The 23,944-nt window shown below is 34.8% G+C and overlaps 1 protein-coding gene across 1 annotated transcript in view; it reads left to right on the plus strand.

The window, feature by feature from the left end:
* The window catches only part of CNTNAP5 (contactin associated protein like 5), an 880,169-nt gene that overhangs the window by 656,333 nt on the left and 199,892 nt on the right, over positions 1-23,944 (plus strand). The window contains exon 14 of the mRNA XM_027854715.1: positions 13,616-13,772. Within this exon, the coding sequence (XP_027710516.1) occupies positions 13,616-13,772 (157 nt within the window). The remainder of the gene's footprint in view (positions 1-13,615; positions 13,773-23,944) is intronic.

A 23,944-nucleotide genomic window follows, 5' to 3' on the forward strand; every position in this document is an offset into this window, starting at 1 on the left:
TCTACAAAGCAAGCTTAAACAATGCAAATAGAATCATGAAAATTAATCATTTCATCCATTGCTTTTCCTAAACAAAATTGGTCCCTATGGTACATTTGGAGAGCTTTGTCTAGGCCAGTTTTAAGTGACCCCATCAAAACAACTTTTATTATTTGTTTTTAGTGGTGAATTCATTAATTTCCTCTCTCTTGTCTAGTTTACGAATAGTTTTAGGAAATAGGCAGGGGAAAAAGAACATTAACAACATTATAAAAATGTCAATTCCTAATGCCATTGAAAAGCTTTTAATCACATTATTAGACATATGCTCTGACTTAATGATCCTAGCCATCAAGCAGTAAGTTTGAGGTCTGTCTGCCTTTATTTCCTAATAATAAAGAGTTTGTTTTTGTTTTTCCTTTCCGATGAAACAAATTTCCATAAATAATGTTCTTTAGAATAAAAATTAGAAAGAAATAATTTGCTTTTCAGAATATTCCTACCCAAGTCAGTTTTGATGAATCACCTTTTTATTCTTTAGAGAATTTTGATAATATGAAATCACATTTTTAATTTGAAAGCTTATTTCTAAAATCCTTATATTTTAAATATTTAATGGTTCAATGTGCTCAATGAAATTATATATTTTATATTAATATTCACACATGTATAGATTAATTTGTGTGGCTACATAACTATATGTAGAAATAGAAATCTAGATAATATGTATATACATACATATATATATACACACACATACAGATAAATGTAGATATATAAATGTAAATAGATATAGTGTGAGAGGTAGCACTGTGTTGAGCATAGAGGATAGGCTTTAGAGTTAAGAAGCCTAAGATTTAAATCTTGTCCCCAGTACATATTGGCTTTGTGCCATTGAGGATGTCACTGCTCTGTGCAAATTGGAGGCATAGTTGATATACTTTGATGGATTTTCTCTCTAGTAGTTTCCTTGATCAGTGAAATTAAGATCCAGACAAAGTAGAGTAATTATTAGAGGCAGCATCATTCTGTGGAAAGTTTGCTGTTCTTAGAGTCAATGGGCCTGGTTTCATATTTTAACTCCTCTATTTACTACCCTCTAAAGCCAGTTAAGGCAATCAGTATATCTAAGACTCAATTTCATCATCTTTAAAATAAGTGGATTTGATTAGATTACTTTTAAGTCACCTTCCTATTTTAAATTTGTGATGGAGAAATCCCTGAATAAAAGCATTAGATGATTCAAAAAAACAAAACAATGTGTTTGACATTCATTATATTGAATCCTCTTTTCACATTGATTACCATCATGAAACTAGGCTTGCTCTGACATAATGCCCTTTCTTTGACATGCCCATCTTTGTGTTGATATATATATGTGTGTGTGTGTGTGTGTGTGTGTGTATAGTATGTATATATACTATATACATACATATACATACATCTATAAATACATATGTACAGATACATGTATATGTATAAATGTGTGTATGTGTGTGTGTGTGTGTGTGTGTGTGTGTGTATGGGATTCAGTTTCTTCTGGCAGCATGTGACAGACTAGTCTAACCACTACCTAAATTTTGAAAACCATCTCCCCTCAGGCAGCAATATATACATCCCAGTACACTGAAGCCAAGAATTCTGGGATGTTTCTAACCCAGATCCCTTAGTTGTCATCCTGGAAAGCAGCAATAATGGAGCTGTAGTCTACCCCACAATGCTACTGAAGTGGCTCCAAACTCCTTGGCACTATGAAATGGTTCAACATCAGAAGCAAATATGATTTTAACAGTGGAAATGTCATTAAAGAAAAGTAATTAAAGTATGTCCTTTGCACTTGCATCCTAAGAACTATGAGATATTTTTATCTGACTTCTGCTCTGTTAGAATGTGAACTCCTTGAGAACAGGGACTGTCTTACTATTCTATTTTTATCCCCAGCACTTAGCACAGTATTTTGTACATTTTTATTGTTGTTGTTCAGTCATTTTAGTTGTGTCCTACTCTTCGTGACATCATTTGGGGTTTTCTTGGCAAAAATATTGGAGTGGTTTGCCATTTTCCCTTTCCAGCTCACTTTACAGATGAGGAAACTGAGGCAAACAAGGTTAAGATGAGTCTCTCTGACTCCAGGCCCAGTACTGTAACCACTGTGCCAACCAGCTGCCCCACTCTGCACTTCTTTCTTGTTTCTGTCTGCAACTTTTACTACTTGTTAGGTCCTATTTCTACTCTCCTGTGTAGCATGGTCCTAAGATGGAGACAAGTGGCATCCTTCCTATCATTTCCTGACTCTGACCTCAGTCTTAGATAATAGTGTCATGAACTCCCTCAACATTTTCAGAAAGTATAAAGGAAAACCTATTTTGGAAGCACCTGGCCTAGAGGCAGGAAGTCCTGAGTTCAAATCTGACATCAAGGCAAAGAAGCAATAAAATGTTCTGACCCAAAAGCTCTGAGCAACTGAAAAGGAAGAAAAATGTAGATTACTTCCCCAAAATTTACACAACCAAACATGTGGCCAGTTTGAGCAAGTGAGTGGGAAGTTGTAACTTTATAATAAAAACAAATACTATAAAGTTTATATGTAATTAGATAGTTTCCAGTTAAATGTTAGGTTCTTCAAGGCTTATCTCAAGTACGTAATATAATGACTTTTTCTATGGTATGCCATTAAAAATATTGTGTGAATTGAATTAGATGTATTTCTTTTATTAAAAAAAATCTTCTTGAGAGTCAAAGGGAGTATATATACTCAGCTACTAATACCAGTGGGTCAGGTATATTTATCTTTATTCTAAGCAGGAACTGGGCATATGGGTAAGACAGTACCTTGAATGAGAGGCGGTCCTCTGTAAATACATAGACTTGAGGAATAATTCTTATGCACAATTTTATATGGGTTATAATCCCTGCTTCCAGAAATGTCAGTCAATGCCTCTAATCTTTATAACCTATGTCCAGAGTCATAAATAACTATTTATGGGGCCAATATCAAACTGTACCATGGGCAAGCCCTATGATACACAGTAGAGAGACTTCTGCGGGCAGTGAAGAAGACCAGAGAAGGGTCTGTGAGCTTGCCTATTGTATGATCAAAGAAACTAGAAAATCTATGATCTAAATCTAGAAAATACCTCAAACAATAAAAACAACAACAACAACAATAACAACGACAGCTCCTTTGTTTTACAGATGAGGAAGCTTAAGCTCAATGAAGGAATTCCTTTTGTAACTTCCCTGCCACTTGGTCATATGCTACTAGAATACTTCTAATCTAGCAGCTTACTATATTATGTGGAAACAAAAATAAGTATGTTGAATATTGAATAGTTATATCTCATTAATCTCTTTATCTATCATGGTACTTATTCTTCCTTTCTCCCATAAATTTCTGCAAGGTTCTTCAAAGCAATATAGAAGCTTCATTCTACTTAAATTTTTAGTTGTAAATTGCTCTCTAGTGTCTCCATCTCTTGATTGTACGCATGTTGAAGGCAGCAATAATTCTTGTACCTTTGTTGTCATTGTTATTGTTGTTGTTGTTTATAACCCCAACATCTAATATACTAATGGGCCAACTTTTGTATACATGGATAAAAAGAATAGATTTCAAATTGATTTTCCAGTTTATTTTGATAATGCTAATATGGTACCATAGAACAGAAGAGGTACTCAGAAGCTGAGCCAAACATTTTAAAAATGAGGAAACTGATACTTTGAACAAACCATGCCTTATTTAATCATGAGGGTACTCTCTTCAGCACTTCAGATAACAACTCTTTCATACCTTCCCATCAGACAGAATTTTTCTTCATGGTTTCCACACACATTTTCAATGAAAAATCTACCCAACACACTAAAGTCTTCCTCCCTTTTTTTCTTTTAATATTTTAGTGCTACTATTCTAGCCATCAGGTTGTAAATCTTTCATGTCCTTCCATGTTACAAGACTGGCTGATATCCTTTTCTAACAATAAATAACCAAAATCACATGTATGTAAGTCACTGATGGCAACATGTTGTATTTTGCTGATGCTTATTACAAACTTCTCCATTTTTCTTTGGGTTGCTTGTGAACTCCAATGAAAATGAAAAATATACATATCAGAAGCCAGAAATAGAGAAATGATATGAGATGTCCAAAAGGACTCACAGGAGCATATAAGTAGATAAAAAACAAAACAAAAGAAAACACAAAACACTCAAGTAGTTCACAAGCTTACCTGGGAAAGAAAATAAATTTGAAGTTGTAACCAGGAAAATCTCTTGATATTCTACTGAATCCCAATTTCACACAGGATATTATATCATCATTCCGAGACTTGTACCATACTCTGTGATTTGGATTTCTCCTGGTAGATGACAGGGAAAATAGCAAGAACAACAGCATTCTTTTTAAAAAAATTATTATTTGTATATATATGCATATGTAATTATGTATATATATATAATTTTATTATATATGCATATATACACACATATACACATACACACATATATATATTTTTGTAAAATCATGTATATATTTATCAGTTTATCAGTTCTTTCTCTGAATGCAGATAATGTCTTCCTTCATGTGTCCTTTGTATTTTATAAGGATACAAAAACAAACAAGACAGCCTCTACTCTCAAAGATCTTGCATTATAATGGAAGAAGACAGTACATAAAGGGAAGCTGAATGTGAGAGGGGCATCAGGATGGTATAGGGAAGTTATTCATGATGTGGCAAGGCTACTCATGAGCTGCTGGATAGTTTTGAAAAGTGTGTGGAACTGGGAATGAAATATTCAAGGCTCAGAACCTTCAGGGTCTAAATCTAGGAACACCCCTGTCAGAAGCATGGGCCTCAGCATGGATGCATAGAATAGAGTTTCCGTTAAGTAGAGAGGGTCAGTATAATGTCTGTATGCTTCCCTCTAGACCAAAGATGTCAAACATATATCTGAATATAGCTACACTCCAAATTGAGGTTTGAACCTGACAAAATTGCAGTTGGGTAATCTTTAACAAAAATAAAAATATAATAGAACATAAATGATGATAATATATGATTTTCTAAGTCATTTTTAAACCAACAGGTAATTTATGTCAGATTTAGTGGATCCTGTTTCTATTTGAGTTTGACACTACTGCTCTAGGGTTATTTGGCTGAACACATGCAACTTCCAGAGGCTACTTGCAGACATTCTACCATTGCCCCAGTTGTCTCTTAGGATGAAAATTTACTTTGTCATAAACTCCTTTTTCATGCAAATGCATGGATATATCTGCCATATGTTTCTGTAGGAAATCGGGTCCCTGGTCTCAAACCTGTCCTCAGAAAGCTGTAGTGAAGCATATGTAACTACAGTGTCCTACCCAAGACCAGCATTTATCATTCTTTGGAGGAAAGACTTTGCACATATACAGAGTTTCTTTTCCCCAAAATCAGACCCTTTCTGCTATGTTCTAGTCTGTCCTCTGGACAAAGAAATGCAAAAAGAGGCAATAATTTTGGAATTGACTAACTCTGCCACTGCCAACACTAGAGTCCAACAGTACCTATGTATTCATCTTCCATGATATGCAAGTCTATAACACTGCAAGGATAAATGGTGTTAATGAGATGTCTACCCTCCCTCCAGGCGTGGGCAGTTTAAAATAATTGAAAACACTGTAATTTCTCAAGTGCAAACTAGCCTGATTTGTTCATTCTACCCAATTTAGTAGTTTGAGTTTACTTAAACCTAGTAACACTCCCTCCTGCCCCCAGTGATGAGCAGTTTAAAATAATTGAAAACACTGAGTAATTTCTTCAGAGCAATCTAGCCTGATTTTGTCTTCCTACTCAATTAGTAGTTTGAGTTTACTTTAAACTAGTATTCCTATGCATGTTTAAAATATGATACCAGTTCCATTTTTGTCATCCTGACTTATTATTATTTTCTCATCATTGGTACCTGTGGAAATTGGTTAAGGTCTGTTGGTTGTAATTGAAGGAATTCTCATAATTCCATTACTCTTGCTATTTTCCTGATTGTCAAGATTTTAATTTAAACAAGTGTAAGGTTAAAGATAGAGACCAAGTTTGAATTCTGTTCAGCTTCTTACAGTGATTAAGCCTTAAAATGATGCAATTAACCTGCTTCATGAATTGTCCAAAATGACAGCTCTTAACTTGGAAATATTAAGATAGTTCTTGCAAAGTAGATACTTGATGATCTAGTGGCTCATTCTTCTGTAGATTGTACTGTGAAGGGGCCCCTTTTGAACATTTCCCTATGTCTATCTTGTAAATATCACACTAAAAATACCATGGGCCCAATTCCTTTTGATCCTTTCTCTCATTCATAGCTCTTCTTGGTTTGACTTGTTGCATTATTTACAACTCTACCATTACTTTCCTTAAAAGATCTTGTGCATCTGTCCTTAGGTAATTCATAATTTCTAGAAACCCAGGTGAAATGAGAGTAGAGCATGACATGGTAGGCCAAGGTCTGCTATTTACTATCCATGTGATCTTGAACAATTCATTTCATTTATCTAGGCTTCAACTGAGGTGGTTGGGCTAAATGATCTCTCAGGTGACTTCTATCTCTGTCTAGGATGCTGTGGTTCAAATTTAATAATAGCTAACATTAATATAATGCTTACTATGTGCCAAGTATGTGTGCTTTAATGTTTGCAGAGTGCCTTACAAATATTTCATTTGATCCTTACAACTCTGAGATATAGGTGCTATTATTATCCCCATATCCAGCATATATATGAGGAAACTGAGGCAAACAGGTTAAGTGACTTTCCTAGAATCACCCAGCTAGCAAGTGTCTGAGAGCAGGTAAAACATGCATGGTTGATAGACAATTTTAGAAATTTCAGAAAGAATGATCTGAACCTGCCTATTCATCAGCAAGTGATTCCTGTATATTTTAAAAATTTATCCTAGTGATTATTGTCAGGTTAGAGAGTATCTATAAATAAAATATTTATTGAATGAATAGGGCAATATTACAAAATCAAAGGGAAGACATCAGCATTATAAGTCCTGTAGGGGGATTTGGGAAAAGAGCTGATCAGGAATCCCAGCAGGAGAGCAAGTATGGAAGGGCTGTGATTTGTACAATGAATACTTGGTTTCTCACACTGGTGAGACCACAGATCCGTTCTGTGCCAAGTCTCATGGATACAAAGGCCAAAGATGAAATAATTCTTGCTTTCAAGGATATGAACATATTCTAGGCCAGGAAGTATCATATCCTAATGACCTTAGTAAATCAAGCCAGATATTCTGGAAATCTTTAGATCTTGTAATTCAGTAATATATTGCTATGATACTTTATAATTTGCAATGTACTTTCATATATCTAATCTCATTTGATTATTAAAACAACTCTAAGGGTTAGATGGCATAGATATTAATTATTGTTCCTATTTAACATATCAGCAAATTGAAATTTAGGTTAAGTGAGTTGTTTATGGTCATGCTGCTAATAAATATTTGGGCAGAGGGGTAAAGGAAGAAGTTGAACACAAGTTTCTTCTAACCTACAATATGTTGTCCACAAAGGAAAACCAGAAAGATATCCTTATCCTCAATGGTTGCACAGATAGTGAGTGGCAAAGCCAGTGTTAATACCCAAGGCTTCTGATACCTACCAGCCCTATGTCCTTGACACTAGACCACACACACTATAGCTCTAGTCAAAAGTTATATTATAGAGCAAAAATCCGAAGTCTCCAGCAAAGGCTCTATCTTCTTGGCTCTGATTCTATCTACTGTACATTAACTATTGCCTTCTCTCTATTCAGATCAAATTCTGATAAGTAATAAATATTCAATAAAGGCGAATCATTCACTAATCTTTAGCAAGTTTAGAGCAGCATAGTCGTGGAAGGTAAACTCTAATGATGGAAGAAAATGGAAATGGAAGGACAAATAAAATTCTTGCTAAAACATCATTTAGATCTTCTATCTATTTCCTCCTGCTTTATTGCCTCTATCAGGGGAGGGGAACTTGTGGCCGCAAGGCCACATGTGACCCTCTAGGTCCTCAAGTGTGGCTGTTTGACCTAATCCAAACTTCATAGAAGGCTGCAGGTTCCCCACCCCTTCTCTAGGTTACTATATTATGTTGTAAATAACAATTGCCTTTTAATTTATTTTTGGTCCAGATCTATGATTTCATTACTCTAAGGAGTGGCTGGTCTGGGTATTCCCTCCAGTGATGTAAATCAAAAGCTAAGGTATAGCTTAGTCTCAGAAAAAGCACTGAGAAATTAACTGATTTGCCTGCTCACTCAGCTAGAGTATGTGTCACAGTCTGCATTTGAACCCAGATCTCCCTAGCGCCAAAGCCAGGTCTCTATTCAGAACACCAGGCTGATGCTCAATAAACAATTTTAGGATCATGAATTTAGTAGCCAAATTATTTACCCTTGGTCACACAGATAGTGAATTGAAGAATTCAGCCTAAAACCTAGACTCCTGCCATGCAAACCTACCTCTTGCTGTATGTCCTCCTTGCTGGCTCCTGTTCTGGGGCCCAGGTGATTGGTGAGAGCTCACTATACCTAGCAAGTTCCCAGCTTCCACACCACATTATCTTCCTCGCATTGCTCCATTCAGGCACAAAGTAAACACTTAAATTTGTTTTCATTCATTCATTAATTCATTCATAGTTTGCCCACAAAATCACTTGAAACCAAAAGTGTTAAGTATCTGTTTTCAGCTTCCCAGTCTTCCCTTATTCCCCTAAAAGCCTTCTAGTAAATCAAGATCTGCCTCTTGTATCTGATCATAAAAGGAACCAAATCACAGCTCTAGATAAAATTTTTATTCACCACATTTGGGCAGTTATATATATGAATATTGTTTTAGAGATAAAGTGTTTTCACATCTAAGAGTTATGAAAATTGGTCTTAGTTATATTTCTAGCTAACTGTGTGACCTTGGAAGCCTTTATTTATCTCACTAAGCTTTCCTCATTGATAAAATGAAGTTGAACTTATCTTTGATGATTTCTAATGTCTTTTCCAAATAAGTAATTGGAGAGAGAGAGAGAGAGAGAGAGAGAGAGAGAGAGAGAGAGAGAGAAAGAAAGAAAGAAATAGCATCTAACCCCTCTGCAGGGACTTCCATAATAAGGAATTTCCTATAAATGCATATCAGAAGTTGCTCTGAAACTTTCTTAGAGAGTAGCCTTCAGAATTGAGTAAGTGAGTTGCACATACTCACACAGTGAGTATGTTCCAGAAAGGTGACTGGAAGCCAGGGACCAGTGCTTCTGAATACAAGGTCAGCTGCCTCTCAAGGCACTGACTATGATAAATACATACATACACACATATATCATACATATACATACATGCATATATCTGTAATATATGCATGCATATATGCACGTAGTACAGGTTATTTCTGAGGATAAGGTTGTTTTGGGGCTTGTTTCAAAGTTATCCCTGACACTTGCAGGAATCAGGAAAGGCCTTCTATAGGAGGTAACACTTGTGCTGGACTTGGAATAAATCGGGAGACTCTGAGAAGAAGGAGTATGTTACAGGTATGAAGGAGAGCCTGTGCAAAGGAACAGCTATGGAAAATAGAATACTATTGTGTATAAGGAGTTGCTTTGTTTGAGGAACAGTTGTGTATGAGGTCGGTTTGTCTGTATGGCAGAGTGTAGAAAGGGATTAAAACACCCCTAGTCTGGAAAGGGAAGCTGGAACCAAACTGTGAAGAACTTTAAATTTTAAATAGAAAAGTTTGTATTTATCTTAGAGGCAATGGGGGACTTCTGGAGGTTTTGAAGGTGAGTGCATGGTCCAAAGTGGAATTTAGGAAGAGAATAAGAGAGTAAGCATGATATAAAAGGAGCAAAGACCAGATGAAATCTTACCTCTACCATCAGGTCCTGCCTCAGACATTTAGTACAATGCCCACCAGCCTTTCATATGAATAAATGAATGAACAAATGACTGAATAATAATGAAAAAAAAAGTTCTTGCTGTTTGCCATGCACTATGCTAAGGACTAAGGATACAAGGGCAAAAGCAGAGAGTGTCCTTGCCAACAGGGAGTCTACATTTTTGTTATTCTTCCTATTAAAGAGTTCTCAAGTTTCCAAATCTTTCTGTCTAAACCCTGCCTATAGTATTCAGAGAAGCATTCTAATTGTAGTGGCTACCTGGTAGAGTAATTGGGTGCTTATCTTGAAGAGCTAAACTTAGACTGAGCTTCAAATAATTCCTAGTTATGTGACCCTGGGCAAGTCACTTAACAGCTCTCAGTCTCAGGTTCCTCAAGTGTAAAATAGGGAAGATAGTAGCACTCACCTCATAGAGTTGTTTTAAGGATCAATTAAGATAATGAATGTAAATTGCATTGCAGACCTTTCTTAAGGTGCTATATAGATGTGAACTATTATTATTTTTCTTCTTTGACCTGTGCTTTCTGTAGCTTATAATTAGCTTTGTTGGTTTAAAAATATTCTTTCATATTTTTAAAAGAAACCTTTTTCTTATTAATCAAAAAATATTCTTTTGTTTTCACATTTGGGAGAATCTGAAGAGAGAAGGAAAAATATGTGGTATGTCCTAAATAGGGAGAAAAAAAACAACAACTACAGGTTAGGAATCAGGAGAATTGAGTCCTAGTCTTGAATAAACCACTAGCAGTATGACCTGGAACAAGTCTATGACCCTCAGTTTCCTCATCTGTCAGATGGAGTTAATAATAACACAGAACAGGTTTTGTGAAAATAATCCAATTAGATTCAACAAACCTCTATTAAATCCCTTCTGGGTACAAAAGGTAATATAGTATCCACATGTTAGATACTGCTATAATATATTTATATTATAAGGTACATTAAAAGTCATTATAATTATGGGAGAGAAATAGAAAGTTGAAATGGAACTCCAAAGTAGATTACTTTTTGCCTTCTCTCCTCCCTTCTCTCTCAGTCACTTTAGAGGACTGAATATTCTGTTGAAAATCAATCTATTGACACACATTCAAAACCATTATTAAGTCATTAGAAAGAAAACATTGGACTCTCATGGGTGTCACAAAGAATGATGATTTAGAAACAAAATTAAGCCTCAGGCAGTTAATTTGATTTCTACCAGGTTAAAACAAGAAATAAAGGTTGGAGAAGGCATGAAAAGAAAGCAATTTGTGTTCCAGAAATTCATTTGTAAATAAGCTGTTTGTTTCCATGGGAAATTTGATCCAATTTCCAATGATTTCAGTGGGGTTAAAGTTCCCAGATGAGGCTAATCAAAGTTGGCCATCTAAATTGGCCCATTCAGATGGCCAGGCCATCTAAACCTAGACATTGCTAGGCCCCTGATAACATGGACGATGATACTCTCTGTCCAGATCCCATAATATTTGTCATTCCTACAAAGTCCCCTTCACTTTTTCCTTTTGGGGGCTGGACTGGGCACTGCACCCCCACCTTCTGTATCTCTTTTCCTGATAATCATGGACTTGAGCCTCTGGTTATGGATTGGATTTGGCCATTTATATCACTACAGTCTTTCTGGGAATATGAAGCATAACTGGCATGACTAGCTGCCCTGACTACTCCCTAAGGACCACTGGAACATAACAGCTACCTTTTTGTATGCAAAAGACCCCTTTTCCTTTGACCTTCTATTGCACCTAAGAACCATTAGGTCCTTCGTCTTCCCAGCAACTAAACCCTCCCATAGGTATCATCTGGGGCAGCTAGGCAGCCCAGTGGATAAAATGATGGCCCTGAAGTCAGGAAGGATCATTTTCCAAAGTTCAGTTCTGGCCTCATACACTTATTAGCTGTGTGACCCTGGCAAGTCACTTAACCCTGTTTGCCTCAGTTCCTCAACTGTAAAATGAGGTGGGAAAGGAAATGGCAAACCACTCCAGTATCTTTGCCAAAAATCCCCAAATGAGGTCACAAAGAGTCAGACAGGACTGAAACTACTGAACAACAACAAAATGTGTTATTTCCTTCAAATAGAATGGCAATTCCTTGAAAGTAGGTGCTCTCTCACTTTTGTATTTGTTTCCGAGGGCTTAGCACAGTACTTTGCATAGAGTGAATGCTTTATAAATCCTTTTTCATTCACTGATTCATTAGTTAATTTATTCATATTGTGACTGAAGCTGAGTACTAAGCTTGGGTCTTGGGGGGTGCAATGTTGATATGTAATAAAGGAGAAAAGAGAAGGAAAATTTTCTACCCTTACCTATGTTTAAGGCTGATTCTAATCAGAATTTAGAAAAAAAATCTAAGGATATATTTGTCATACTCTGCCCTTAATTTTTGAACCCTTCCCACATCTTAGCAGGGTTTAGTGCCCTCATTACCCTAAGCCCTTTACCTGATACATATGTATGTATGTGTATATATATATATATATATATGTGTACATATATACACCTATATATGTGTGTGTATATATACATATGTACACACCTGTACGTGCATGTTTATACATATATATGTATATGCATATAGGTATGTGTATACATATGTGTTTATGCATATATTTGTGCATGTGTATACACACATATGTAAAGACCTACGTGACATAAGATCTGCCAACTTTTTATAAGTTCTGTTGCTCTATTTCTAAATCCTTTAATCTTCTAAAAGATTGACCTTTCTTTGTTTATTTGATTTTGTTTTTTTTTTCCTAAAATAATTCCTATACCATCGTGAAGAAATGGGTCTATCCTGATAGTGATGGTAAAATAGGAACAACTCACACTGGTATTTTTTTTAATATATTCGTTTTTTTAAAAGTTACTTGTTTATAAGTCAGTAACTGTCTTCACCATAAAACCTTGATTAATCAGAAGCCAATTGATTATGATCCTTAGCCAAACTACTTTTCTTTTCTTTTTTCTCCTATCACTTCAGGAAAAAAATGTGAGGCAACTGTAGATTTTTGGAATGTTGCTTATACTGTTGTTGATGTGTTGGTTTTGCAAAATTCCTTTTTTATTTTTAAATCTTTGTTACAAGAGATGGCTTATTGCATGAGGAAGAGGGTAGCGTATATTCAGAAATGAAGGTGAAGAAAAAACAAAGATATCAATAAAAATAAGATCTAATAAAGGAAATTATAAGAAAATGTAATAATATCCAGGATCTATTAAAATCAAGTTCTAGAGGAAATCCTATGGTTATTGTGCCTACTGCTCAATCTCTTTCTGCTGCATCCATTATTTTCTTCATTTAAAATCTTAGACGGTGGCTAGCAATGCTAAGAATAATAATACTAAGGCTCTAAAAGATCCTTAACCATAAAGAAGAATTCAATTATGTTCATTAAATTGCCTTTAATAAGACAAAAAATCCGTTCATATAATTTTGAAAAAAACAATCAAAAACAATTTAAAAATAAGCAAAGGAGTTAAGGCCAAAATATTTTTAGGCTAACATTGCCTTATCTTAAAGTATGAATTATACACTCTGATCATTCCAATTTTCAAATTCTTCCCATGTATATGTACTCAAATCCAAAACTGAGATTACAAAACTCTCCTCACCTGTACTATCTTATCTAGTTTAGGAAATGGTAATTCTCATAACAGTTCTTTTACTGTATGTATGTCATCCACTGGGTGTGCACTCTCTGATCTATGTGATCTTTGTCTTCCAGATGGCATGCCTTTTACATGGTGGATTGGAAGAGCCAACGAAAGGCATCCCTACTGGGGAGGTTCCCTTCCTGGAGTTCAGCAATGTGCATGTGGACTGGAGGAGAGTTGTGTGGACATAAGGCACTTCTGTAATTGCGATGCAGACAAAGAAGAATGGTAAGAGGGTTATTTGCTTTTAATTCTAATTTTTGAAGGATTCGTGTCTGGGAAACTTGACATGAGATACTGCTAAAATTTAGATTCCACATCCTTAGCTTTAAAACTTCGTAAAGAATTGCCAGCTTTTGTAATTGTTTACAATTATTACTGAAGTTTACAACAAAAATAAAAATACATTGTAAAAATTAAATGTCTTTTCTTGGTATTCAGAAGCTTCCCTGTTGTGCAGTATAGCATTTGAGTATGCTTCTGTTGTAAGTATTTGGGAATATGACTTATCTCTTTGTGAATTAGATCAGCCTTCTATAGTGTGTGAAATACGGATATTGAGTTTTTATTTGTTTTTAAATTTTTAAGTAATTGATATATTTTTATCTCTATTCTTCCTTGGCCAATGACATTATCATCAGTCAGTTCTCCCCAAGCTAACTATCCATGCTAACAAAAAGAGATTCCAGCCAGTTTTGTATAATGGTAAAAATGTTTTGATTCAGGAGATCTGGTTTTAAATTTGAGCTCTCACACTAGTTGTGAGACTGTGAGTCAGTTACTTCACTGCTCTAAGCCAAAATGTCCTCATCTGTAAGATGAAGATAGTAGGTGTAATACCTACCTCTATGATTTGCTATGAGGAAAGGACTTTGTAAATCTTAATGCATTATATAATTATATGTGGTTAGTATTACACATGCAATAGAGATAACTCTTCAAAGTTCAAAAGCAAACTAATCAATATGGATATGTCCTGAAATACATGGTCAAAAATACATGAAAATTGTATAGCTCATCTTTCAGGTATTATATTTTAATATTAATACTTGATTAGTAATTCATAATGGAAAAATTTGTGTGTTGTGTCTATATGAAAAGTGACAGCATAGTAGAAATAGAATTGTTCTTCATATTAGAAACAAAATTAAAAAGTATTCAAATTCTGTCTCTCTACCGTAATAGTTATGTGGCCCTTGGCAAGTCAATTAAACTCTCATTGTCCTGGGAAAACTTTTATGATAATTAATTATAGAGAGTCTTAAATTTTGATTTGTATAGAGTCTTTAAACACCGTATATTACCCTTCACTGATGAAATCATAAGTCTTGGCCTGTCCATATGAACACTCCCTCTCAAAAAAAAAAATGTCTAGATAAGGAAGTATACTTCAGTGAAATTACCTACTTTACATATCAGCTAACCTCTAAAACATCAGTCAGGCTTCAGAATACTTTTTTAATTAAAAAAAATCAATTGAATACCCACTAATTCCTTTTTGTGACTAATTTAATTGTTAGGGAATATTCTTTATTTAAATATTCACTTTAACTTCCACTTATTTTTCATAATTCTGCTCTTTGGGCCCAATCAGAATAGTTCTAATCCTTCTTTCACAGCCTACCCTTCAAGAATTTAAAGACATTTCTCTCCTCTCTTCTCTTCCACAGGTTAAATGAATACTGTTTCTTCAACCAATACTCATAAAATGGTTTCAGGTCTTTTAACTGTTCTGGTTACCCTCCAGTATTATTTAGCACTAAATACAGTTTTCTAGATATGGTGTGATGATTATGAATTGCATCATCCATTGTGTCATTGATTCAGAATTGGAAAAGATGTTAGAGTCCATCAATGCTGTCTGTCTTATTTTAGAAATAAGAAAGCTGAGACCTAGAGAGGTTCAGTGACTTGCCCAAGGCTTCATAGGTCCTATGACTGCAGATAGAGCGCTATTTCCACATGCTGTGTTTGCTGTCCTTTTGACCTAGATAATATCCTTCTCTCAATAAGCCTAAGATCACATTAAGCTTTGTTTGTTTTTTGGCTACCATGATGTGATGGCGTTAGCTGATATTGAGGTTTTTATTTTTTTGGTTTGTTGTTTTTGGTGGTGATTTGGACCTATAATTTCATTGGTATATAGATTTGGAAAAGGGGACATCCAATAGACTAATGTATATTGGTACCTACTCTGTAATTTACAGTCTTTTTTGTCTGAAGTACTCAGAATTTGAATGTCTTGCACAGAGTCACAAAGCTTATATGTATTCATTCAGACGAGAACCTAGATCTTCTTATGGACAGTTCTCTATCCATAACACTACCCTGTTTCTTATACTGAGTTTATAATTAAGTAGAAACTTTGGTGAAATGAACATTTTCTAGTCAAACAGCCTGTGATTGATTTTTTGAGAGAATCTAAGTGCAGAACTTTATATTTAGCCCTATTAAATTTACAATTATCCCTATTAAATGTCACTGTATTAGGTTCAGCTCACAGTTCTGACCTATCAAAATCTATTTGGATCCTAATTCGATCATCCAAAGTGTTAGATATCCATCCCAGAATTGTGTCATTTGTAAAGTTGCTGAGCATGCTATCTCAGCCTTCATTCAAGTCACTGACAAAAATGTCAAACTGAACAGGAGAATGCACTTCTCCTGTTAGGAGAATAGGTCCTTCTTTATGACTTGCAGACTTTCCTCCCTCCCAAAATTCTACATTCCCATTTCCAAGTAGTATAGGATACTCATCTAGGTGCTCGGAAAATTTGCTATATTTTAAATACATTAGAAAAATCCCTTCTTGGTATCCTTGATGAAGGATAGAGAACAGGTCACTGAGTGATTATATTAATGATACTCCCTAAAAACATTTTCCATTGTAATTTTCCCTCAAATTCCAATAAGATCTCTCTCTTTTTCTGTCTCCCTCTTTGTCTCTGTCACTCTTTATCTCCCTCTCTCTTTTCTCTCTATTTCTTACTATATCTATATGTATATCTGGCTATCTACCTCAGAAAAGCTAGAAGAAAAGGAATGTTCAAATATTATTTTTCCTTAGAGGGAGTATTGTAATTCCCATATATTATCACAATTACCAGAATAATTGCTCTGATTTTTACTGATAAAATAAATCTGAAAACAGGAGTCCTTGTGCTGCTTCTTGATCAACAAAAACACTGTGTGTGTGTGTGAGAGAGAGAGAGACAGACAGACAGACACACAGACAGACAGAGAAGGAGGTGAAGGGTGTTCTCTGACAATGGCTCTCCTCGTCATAGAGAGATCAAAGTTATGAGGCCCTGGATTGGCAGCCCTTATAATAGCCCTTAATAGCTAGCTTATATATATGACATTTTAAGGTTCATAAGGTTATTATTCCCATTTTACAGATGATATAACTAAGGCAGACAGAGGTTAAAAGACTTTACCAGGGCCACACACCTATTAAATGACTAAGGCTAGATTTGAACCCAAATCTTTGTGACTCCAGGTTCAGATCTTTGTACACTATATGTATATAAGTGCTTCTATAAAGAATCATATTATATGGTTGATATTGTACAGAAGATAATTGGGCATGTGCATTTCCCATTTTATGCAGAAGTCAAGATGCCTACTTAGTTAACTTAGAAAAGGCCAGTTCTTTCACTGTTAAAGAACTAGGTCAAATTCTTCAGTATTGCCATTTTTTAGGAGAGCTGCAGTTTGATATATGTGATGATTTGTTGATGATGTGCGTGCCTGTTCTCTTAGCCACTGAGATCACCAAGGAATCCCAGCAAAGCCAAAGTGCAACAAGTGGAAAATTGCAATGGAATCACTTAGGGGAGGGGTTCTGTTTATTTTCACTTTTTTTTCCCCTTCCTTTTCTATTCAAAGAGAAAAAAATGTAGTTTGTAAATAAATTGGGAACCTGAGGAAAATTGGATTGTTATTATATTGTGGAGGGCCTTGAATATCAAGGTAAAGGAGTCTGAAGTTTATTGGGTATGTAGAAATGAGTCATTGGAGAATTATGAGCACTGGAGTGATATGAACACAACCATTTGTAAGAAAGGCTGTTCCAATAATTTTCTGAATAGTGAAATGGTGATGGGAAAGAAGAAAGGCAGAAAAAATAGTTAGGAGGTATTTGAAATATTCCAGCAATTTTGTAATGAGCTTTAACAGAAGATGATTGGTTGAGCAGACTGTAGACAGTTGCCCCAGATTCTATATTAGTTACTGGTAGAGACAGGACTAGAACCCAGGTCATCTAACTTGGTGCTCCCACATCATTTATCTTTTCTGTACTTGCAACTCTTCTAGGCATTAGCCAAATCCCCATGAAACTCAGTATCAGTAGCATAAGTGGTTTAAACCCCACATTATATAGTTCACTGCCTTCATTAACCTCCATTCAAATTATTGTTCAAAGAAAACTCCATGTGTGATGTCAATATCTCCTTACAATGTCACTTAGAGATATGGAATTGTGGAGAGGATGCAGTTTTATTTTGAGGTTATCCTTTACCAAGTTATTAATCAATCACCTAACAAGTCAGAGAAGGGAAATTGCCTTTTCCCCTTTCTTTGCTTACAGTCTACACGAATTCTCAATTCACAATATGTCCTCTAGAATAAAGCTAAATCTAGCAGAGTAACTTGTTCTAGGTGAGAAAGGAGGCCAGGGTATTCTGTTTGTAAGTCTCATTAGAGAGTTGAGGCTAAGCTCCTGCTTTTGCTATTCTGTGTTTTACTTGTCTAAGAGCAAGAAATCATCTTCTGATCTCTGGTTTCAGGGAAAAAATCCTTACAGAGGCAGCTTAAGTTCTACATAGGCTGACATGGAGTGAAATGGTTTTGTCCATTCTAGTATTTAAATCCCTGACAGAAAGGAAGCAGTCAGGCTAGGAACCTGCTGGGAAATGAACTGAGTTTGAAATGTTTATTTATTATTTATTTTTGAGGCAATGGCTTGAATGAAATAGGACCTCACTACAACTGTATTACTAACTGGTATTTTAGGGAATCTTCTTTTTAGTTTTTTATTAATTAATTTATTTTTAGTTTTCAACAATCATTTCCATGTTTGAGTTTTAAATTTTCTCCCCCTCCCTTCTTAACTCCCTCCCCAAGATGGCATGCAATCTGATATAGGCTCTACATATATATTCTTATTAAATATATTTTCACATTAGTCATGTTGTAAAGAAGAATTACAACCAATAGGAGGAACCGCAAGAAAGAGGAAACAAAACAAAACAGAAGGAAAAAAAAAGGGCAAATATTGTGCTTCGATCTGCATTCAGACTCCATAGATCTTTCTCTGGATGTAGATAAAATTTTCCTTTATGGGTCTTTTGGAGATGTCTCAGATCCTTGCATTACTGAGAAGAACTAAGTCTATCAAAGTTAGTCATCACACAACGTGGCTGTTACTGTGTATAACGTTTTGCTGGTTCTGCTTATTTCACTCAGCATCAGTCCATACAAGTCTTTCCAGGTTTTTCAGAAGTCCTCTTGTTCATCAGTTCTTATATCATAATAGTATTTCATTACGTTTATATACCACAACTTGTTCAGCCATTCCCCATTTGATGGGCATCTCCTCAATTTCCAATTCTTTGCCACCACAGAAAGAGCTGCTACAAATATTTTTGTACATGTGGGTCCTTTTCCCATTTTTATGGTCTCTTTGGGATACAGCCCTAGAAGTGGTACTGCTGGGTCAAAGGATATGCACATTTTCATAGCCCTTTGGGCATACTTCCAAATTGCTCTCCAAAATGGTTGGATCAGTTCACAATTCCACTAACAATGCATTAGTATTCTAATTTTCCCACATTTTCTCCAACATTTATCATTTTCCTGTTTTGTCATATTGGCCAATCTGATGGGTGTGATGTGATACCTCCAGGTTGTTTTGATTTGCATTTGTAGTTAATAGTGATTTAGAGCATTTTTTTCATATGACTATAGATAGCTTTAATTTCTTCATCTGAAAACTGCATGTTCATATCCTTTGACCACTTCTCAACTGGGGAATGACTTATAGCTTTATAAATTTGACTTAGTTATGTATATATTTTAGAAATGAGCCCTTATCAAAGACACTGGTTTTAAAAATTCTTTCCCAGTTTTCTGCTTCCCTTCTAATCTTGGTTGCATTGGCTTTGTTTGTGCAAAACCTTTTCAATTTAATGTAATCAAAATTATCCATTTCGCATTTCATAATGTTCTCTATTTCTTGTTTGGCAATAAATTCTTATGTTCTCCATAAATCTGATAGGTAAACTATTCCTTGCTCTCCCAGTTTGCTTTTAGTATCAGCCTTTATATCTAAATCATGAACCCATTTTGACTTTATTTTGATATATGGTGTAAGATTTTGGTCTATGCCTAGTTTCTGCCATACTCTTTTCCAGTTTTCTCAGCAGTTTCTGTCAAATAGTGAGTCCTTATCCTAGAAGCTGGGTTCTTTGGGTTTATCAAATACTAGATTAGTATAGTCATTGACTACTTTGTCTTGCATACTTAACCTATATGATCTACCACTCGATTTCTTAGCCAGCACCAAGTAGTTTTGATGATTGCTGCTTTATAATACAATTTAAGAACTGGAATGGCTAGGTCACCTTGCCTAGCATTTCTTTTCATTAGTTCCCATGATATTCAGGACCTTTTGTTCTTCCAAATAAATCTTGTTATTATTTTTTTTAGCTCTATAAAATAATTTTTGGTGGTTTGATTGGTATGGCCTTGAATAAGTAAATTAACTTAGGTAGAATTGTCATTTTTATTATATTAGCTCGGCCTACCCATGAGTAACTGATGTTTTTCCAATTATTTAGATCTGACTTTATTTGTGTGAAAAGTGTTTTATAATTGTGTTTGTATAGTTACTGGTTTTGTTTTGGCAGGTAGACTCCTAAATATTTTATAATGTCTACAATAACTTTAAGTGAAATTTCTCTTTCTCTTTCTTGCTGTTGGGCTTTGTTGGTAATATATAGAAATGCCAATGATTTATGTGGGTTTATTTGATAAATTTCAACTTTGCTTAAGTTGCTTAGAGTGATAGCTTTGTTTCTTCTTTGCCTAGTCTAATACCTTCAATTTCTTTTTCTTCTCTTATTGCTAAAGTTAATGTTTCCAGTACCATATTGAATAACAGTGGTGATAATGGACATCCATGTTTCACCCCCAATCTTATTGGAAATGCTTCTAGCTTATTCCTGTTAAATATGATGCTTGCTGAAGGTTTTAGGTAGATGCTACTTACAATTTTAAGGAAGACTCCTTTTATTCCTATAGTGTCTAGTGTTTTTTTTTTTTAAATGGGAATGGGTGCTGTATTTTGTCAAAAGCTTTTTCTGCATCTATTGAGATGATCATGTGGTTTCTGTTAGTTTTGTTGTTGATATGATCAATTATGCTGATAGTTTTCCTAATATTGAACCAGCCTTGCATTCCTGGTATGAATCCTACCTGGTCATAGTGTATTATTCTTGTGATAAGTTGCTGTAATCTATTTGCTAATATTTTATTTAAAATTTTTGCATCTACATTCATTAGGGAAATCAGTCTATAATTTTCTTTCTCTGTTTTGGTTCTTCTTGGTTTAGGTATCAGCACCATATTTGTATCAAAAAAAAAAATTTGGTAGGACTCCTTCTTCACCTATTTCCCCAAATAGTTTTGGAATAAATAGTATTGGAATTAATTGTTCTTTAAATGTTTGATACAATTTGCTTGTGATTTTTTCCTAGGGAGTTCTATGATGGCTTGTTCAATTTCTTTTTCTGAGATGGGGTTATTTAAGTATTTTACTTCCTCTTCTGTTAATCTGGGCAATTTATATTTTTGTAAATATGTATCCATTTCACTAAGATTGTCAAATTTATTGGCATATAGTTGGGCAAAATAGTTCCTAATTATTATTTTAATTTCCTCTTCATTGGTGGTGAATTCACCCTTTTCATTTTTGATACTGGTAATGCGGTTTTCTTCTTTTTTTAATTAAATTAACCAAAAATTTATCTATTGCATTTTTTTTAACAAAACCAGCTCTTAGTTTTTATTTATTAGTTCAATAGTTTTCTTAATTTTGATTTTATTAATCTCTCCTTTAGTTTTCAGTATTCCTAATTTGGTATGTAATTGAGGATTTTTAATTTGTTCTTTTTCTAGGTTTTTTTTTTAAGTTTCATGCCCAATTCATTGATCTCCTCTTTCTCTATTTTATTCATGTAATCATTTAGAAATATAAAACTTCCTCTAAGTTTTGCTTTCACTGCATCCTCTAAGTTTTGGTATGTTGTCTCATTATTGTCATTCTCTGGAATAAAGTTATTGATTGTTTCTATGATTTGTTGTTTGATTCATTCATTTTCTAGGATTAGATTATCTAGTTTCCAATTAATTCTTAGTCTATCTTTCCATGGCCCTTTCTTACATAGAATTTTTATTGCATCATGATCTGAAAAGGATGCAATTAATATTTCTGCCTTTCTGCATTGGATTGTGAGGTTTTTATGCCCTGTACATAGTCAGTTTTTGTGTAAGTTCCATGTACTGCCAAGAAAAAAAAAGATATTCCTTTCTATCTTCACTTAATTTTCTCCAGAGGTCTACCATATCTAACTTTCCTAAAATTCCATTCACTTCCTTAACTTCTTTCATGTTTATGTTGTGGTTAGATTTATCTAGTTCAGAGAGGGGGAGGTTGAGATCTCCCACTAGTATAGTTTTGCTGTCTATTTCTTCCTGTAATTCCCTGAACTTCTACTCTAAGAATTTGGATGCTATACCACTTGATGCATATATGTTTAGTAATGATATTACTTCGTTGTCTATGATGCCTTTTAGCAGGATGTAATTTCCTTCTTCATCTCTTTTAATAAGATCTATTTTTGCTTTTGCTTTGAGATCAGGATTGCTACACCTGCTTTTTTTTTTTTTACTTCAGCTGAAGCATAATATATTCTACTCCAGCCTTTTACCTTTACCCAGTGTATATCCCTCTGTTTCAAATATATTACCTGTAAACACCATATTGTAGGATTATGATTTTTAACCCATTCTGTTATTTGCTTCTGTTTTATTAGAGAGTTCATCCCATTCACATTCATAGTTATGATTACTATCTGTGTCTTTCTCTCTATCCTATTTTCCCCCATTTATGTTTTTCTTTCTCCTTTCTCCCTTTTACTCTTCACTAGTGTTTTGCTTTTGACCACCACCTCCCTTAGTCCTGCCTCCCTCAGTCCCTCCTTCCTTTTATTAGGCCCCTTCATTTTCTTCACCTTTACCCTTACTACTTCTTCCCTCTCTTCTATACTCCCTCCTTTTTCTTTACCCTTTTTCCCTCCTTTGCCTCTAGGGCAAGTTAAATTTCTATACCTAACTGATTATGTTATTCCCTCCTTGAGCTAAAACTGGTGAGAGTAAGGTTCAGATAAACTCATCTCTTTCCTTTCTTTCCCTCTACTGTAATATTTTTTCTGCCTTTTTCTGTAATGTAATCTGCCCTTGTCTGCCTCGTCCTCTCCTTTTCTCCAAGTACAATCACTTAACTGAATCCACTTAATCTGCTTAGATCTATTTAACCCAGTTAATTAGATTTTTTATCATTACATCAAAGTCAACTTATACCCACCCCTTCTGTCTATGTATACCCTTTTAAATGGTGTAATAACAATACAGTTCTCAAGAATTACAAGTGTCATCTTTCCTTGTAGGGATGTAAACAGATTGCCCTTATTAACAACATGTTGTTGTTCTTTTCTGTCCTGTTTATCTTTTTATGTCTCTCTTGAGTCTGGCGTTTTAAGATCCAATTTTCTATTGAGCTCTGGTTTTTTCATCAAAAAGGTTTGGAAATCACCTATTTTGTTGAATGTCCATCTCCTCTCCTGAAAGATTATGCTCATTTCTGCTGGGTAGTTAATCATTGGTTGTAATCCAAGCTCCTTTGCCTTATGGAGTATCATATTCCACTCCTACGATCTTTTAATGTAGAACCTCCAAGGTCCTGCATAATACTGACTGTGATTCCGTGATATTTAAGTTGTTTCTTTCTGACTGCTTGAAGTATTTTCTTTTTGACCTAGTAATTTTGGAATTTAGCTACAGTATCCTGTGGCGTTTTCAATTTGGGATCTCTTTCGGAAGGTGATTGGTGGATTCTTTTGATGACTATTTTACCCTCTGGTTCTAGGGCTTCAGAGCGGTTTCCCTTGATGATTTCCTGAAGATGCTATCCAGGCTCTTTTTCTAGACCAATAATTTTATTTATTTATTTATCCATTCATTCATTCATTCATTTATTCATTTACTTATTCATTTATCTATCTATCTATCTATCTATCTATCTATCTATCTATCTATCTATCTATCTATCTATCTAT

The sequence above is a fragment of the Vombatus ursinus genome, unplaced genomic scaffold (genome assembly GCF_900497805.2).
Source record: "Vombatus ursinus unplaced genomic scaffold, bare-nosed wombat genome assembly UNPS02010548.1, whole genome shotgun sequence".
NCBI classification, from domain to species: Eukaryota; Metazoa; Chordata; class Mammalia; order Diprotodontia; family Vombatidae; genus Vombatus; species Vombatus ursinus.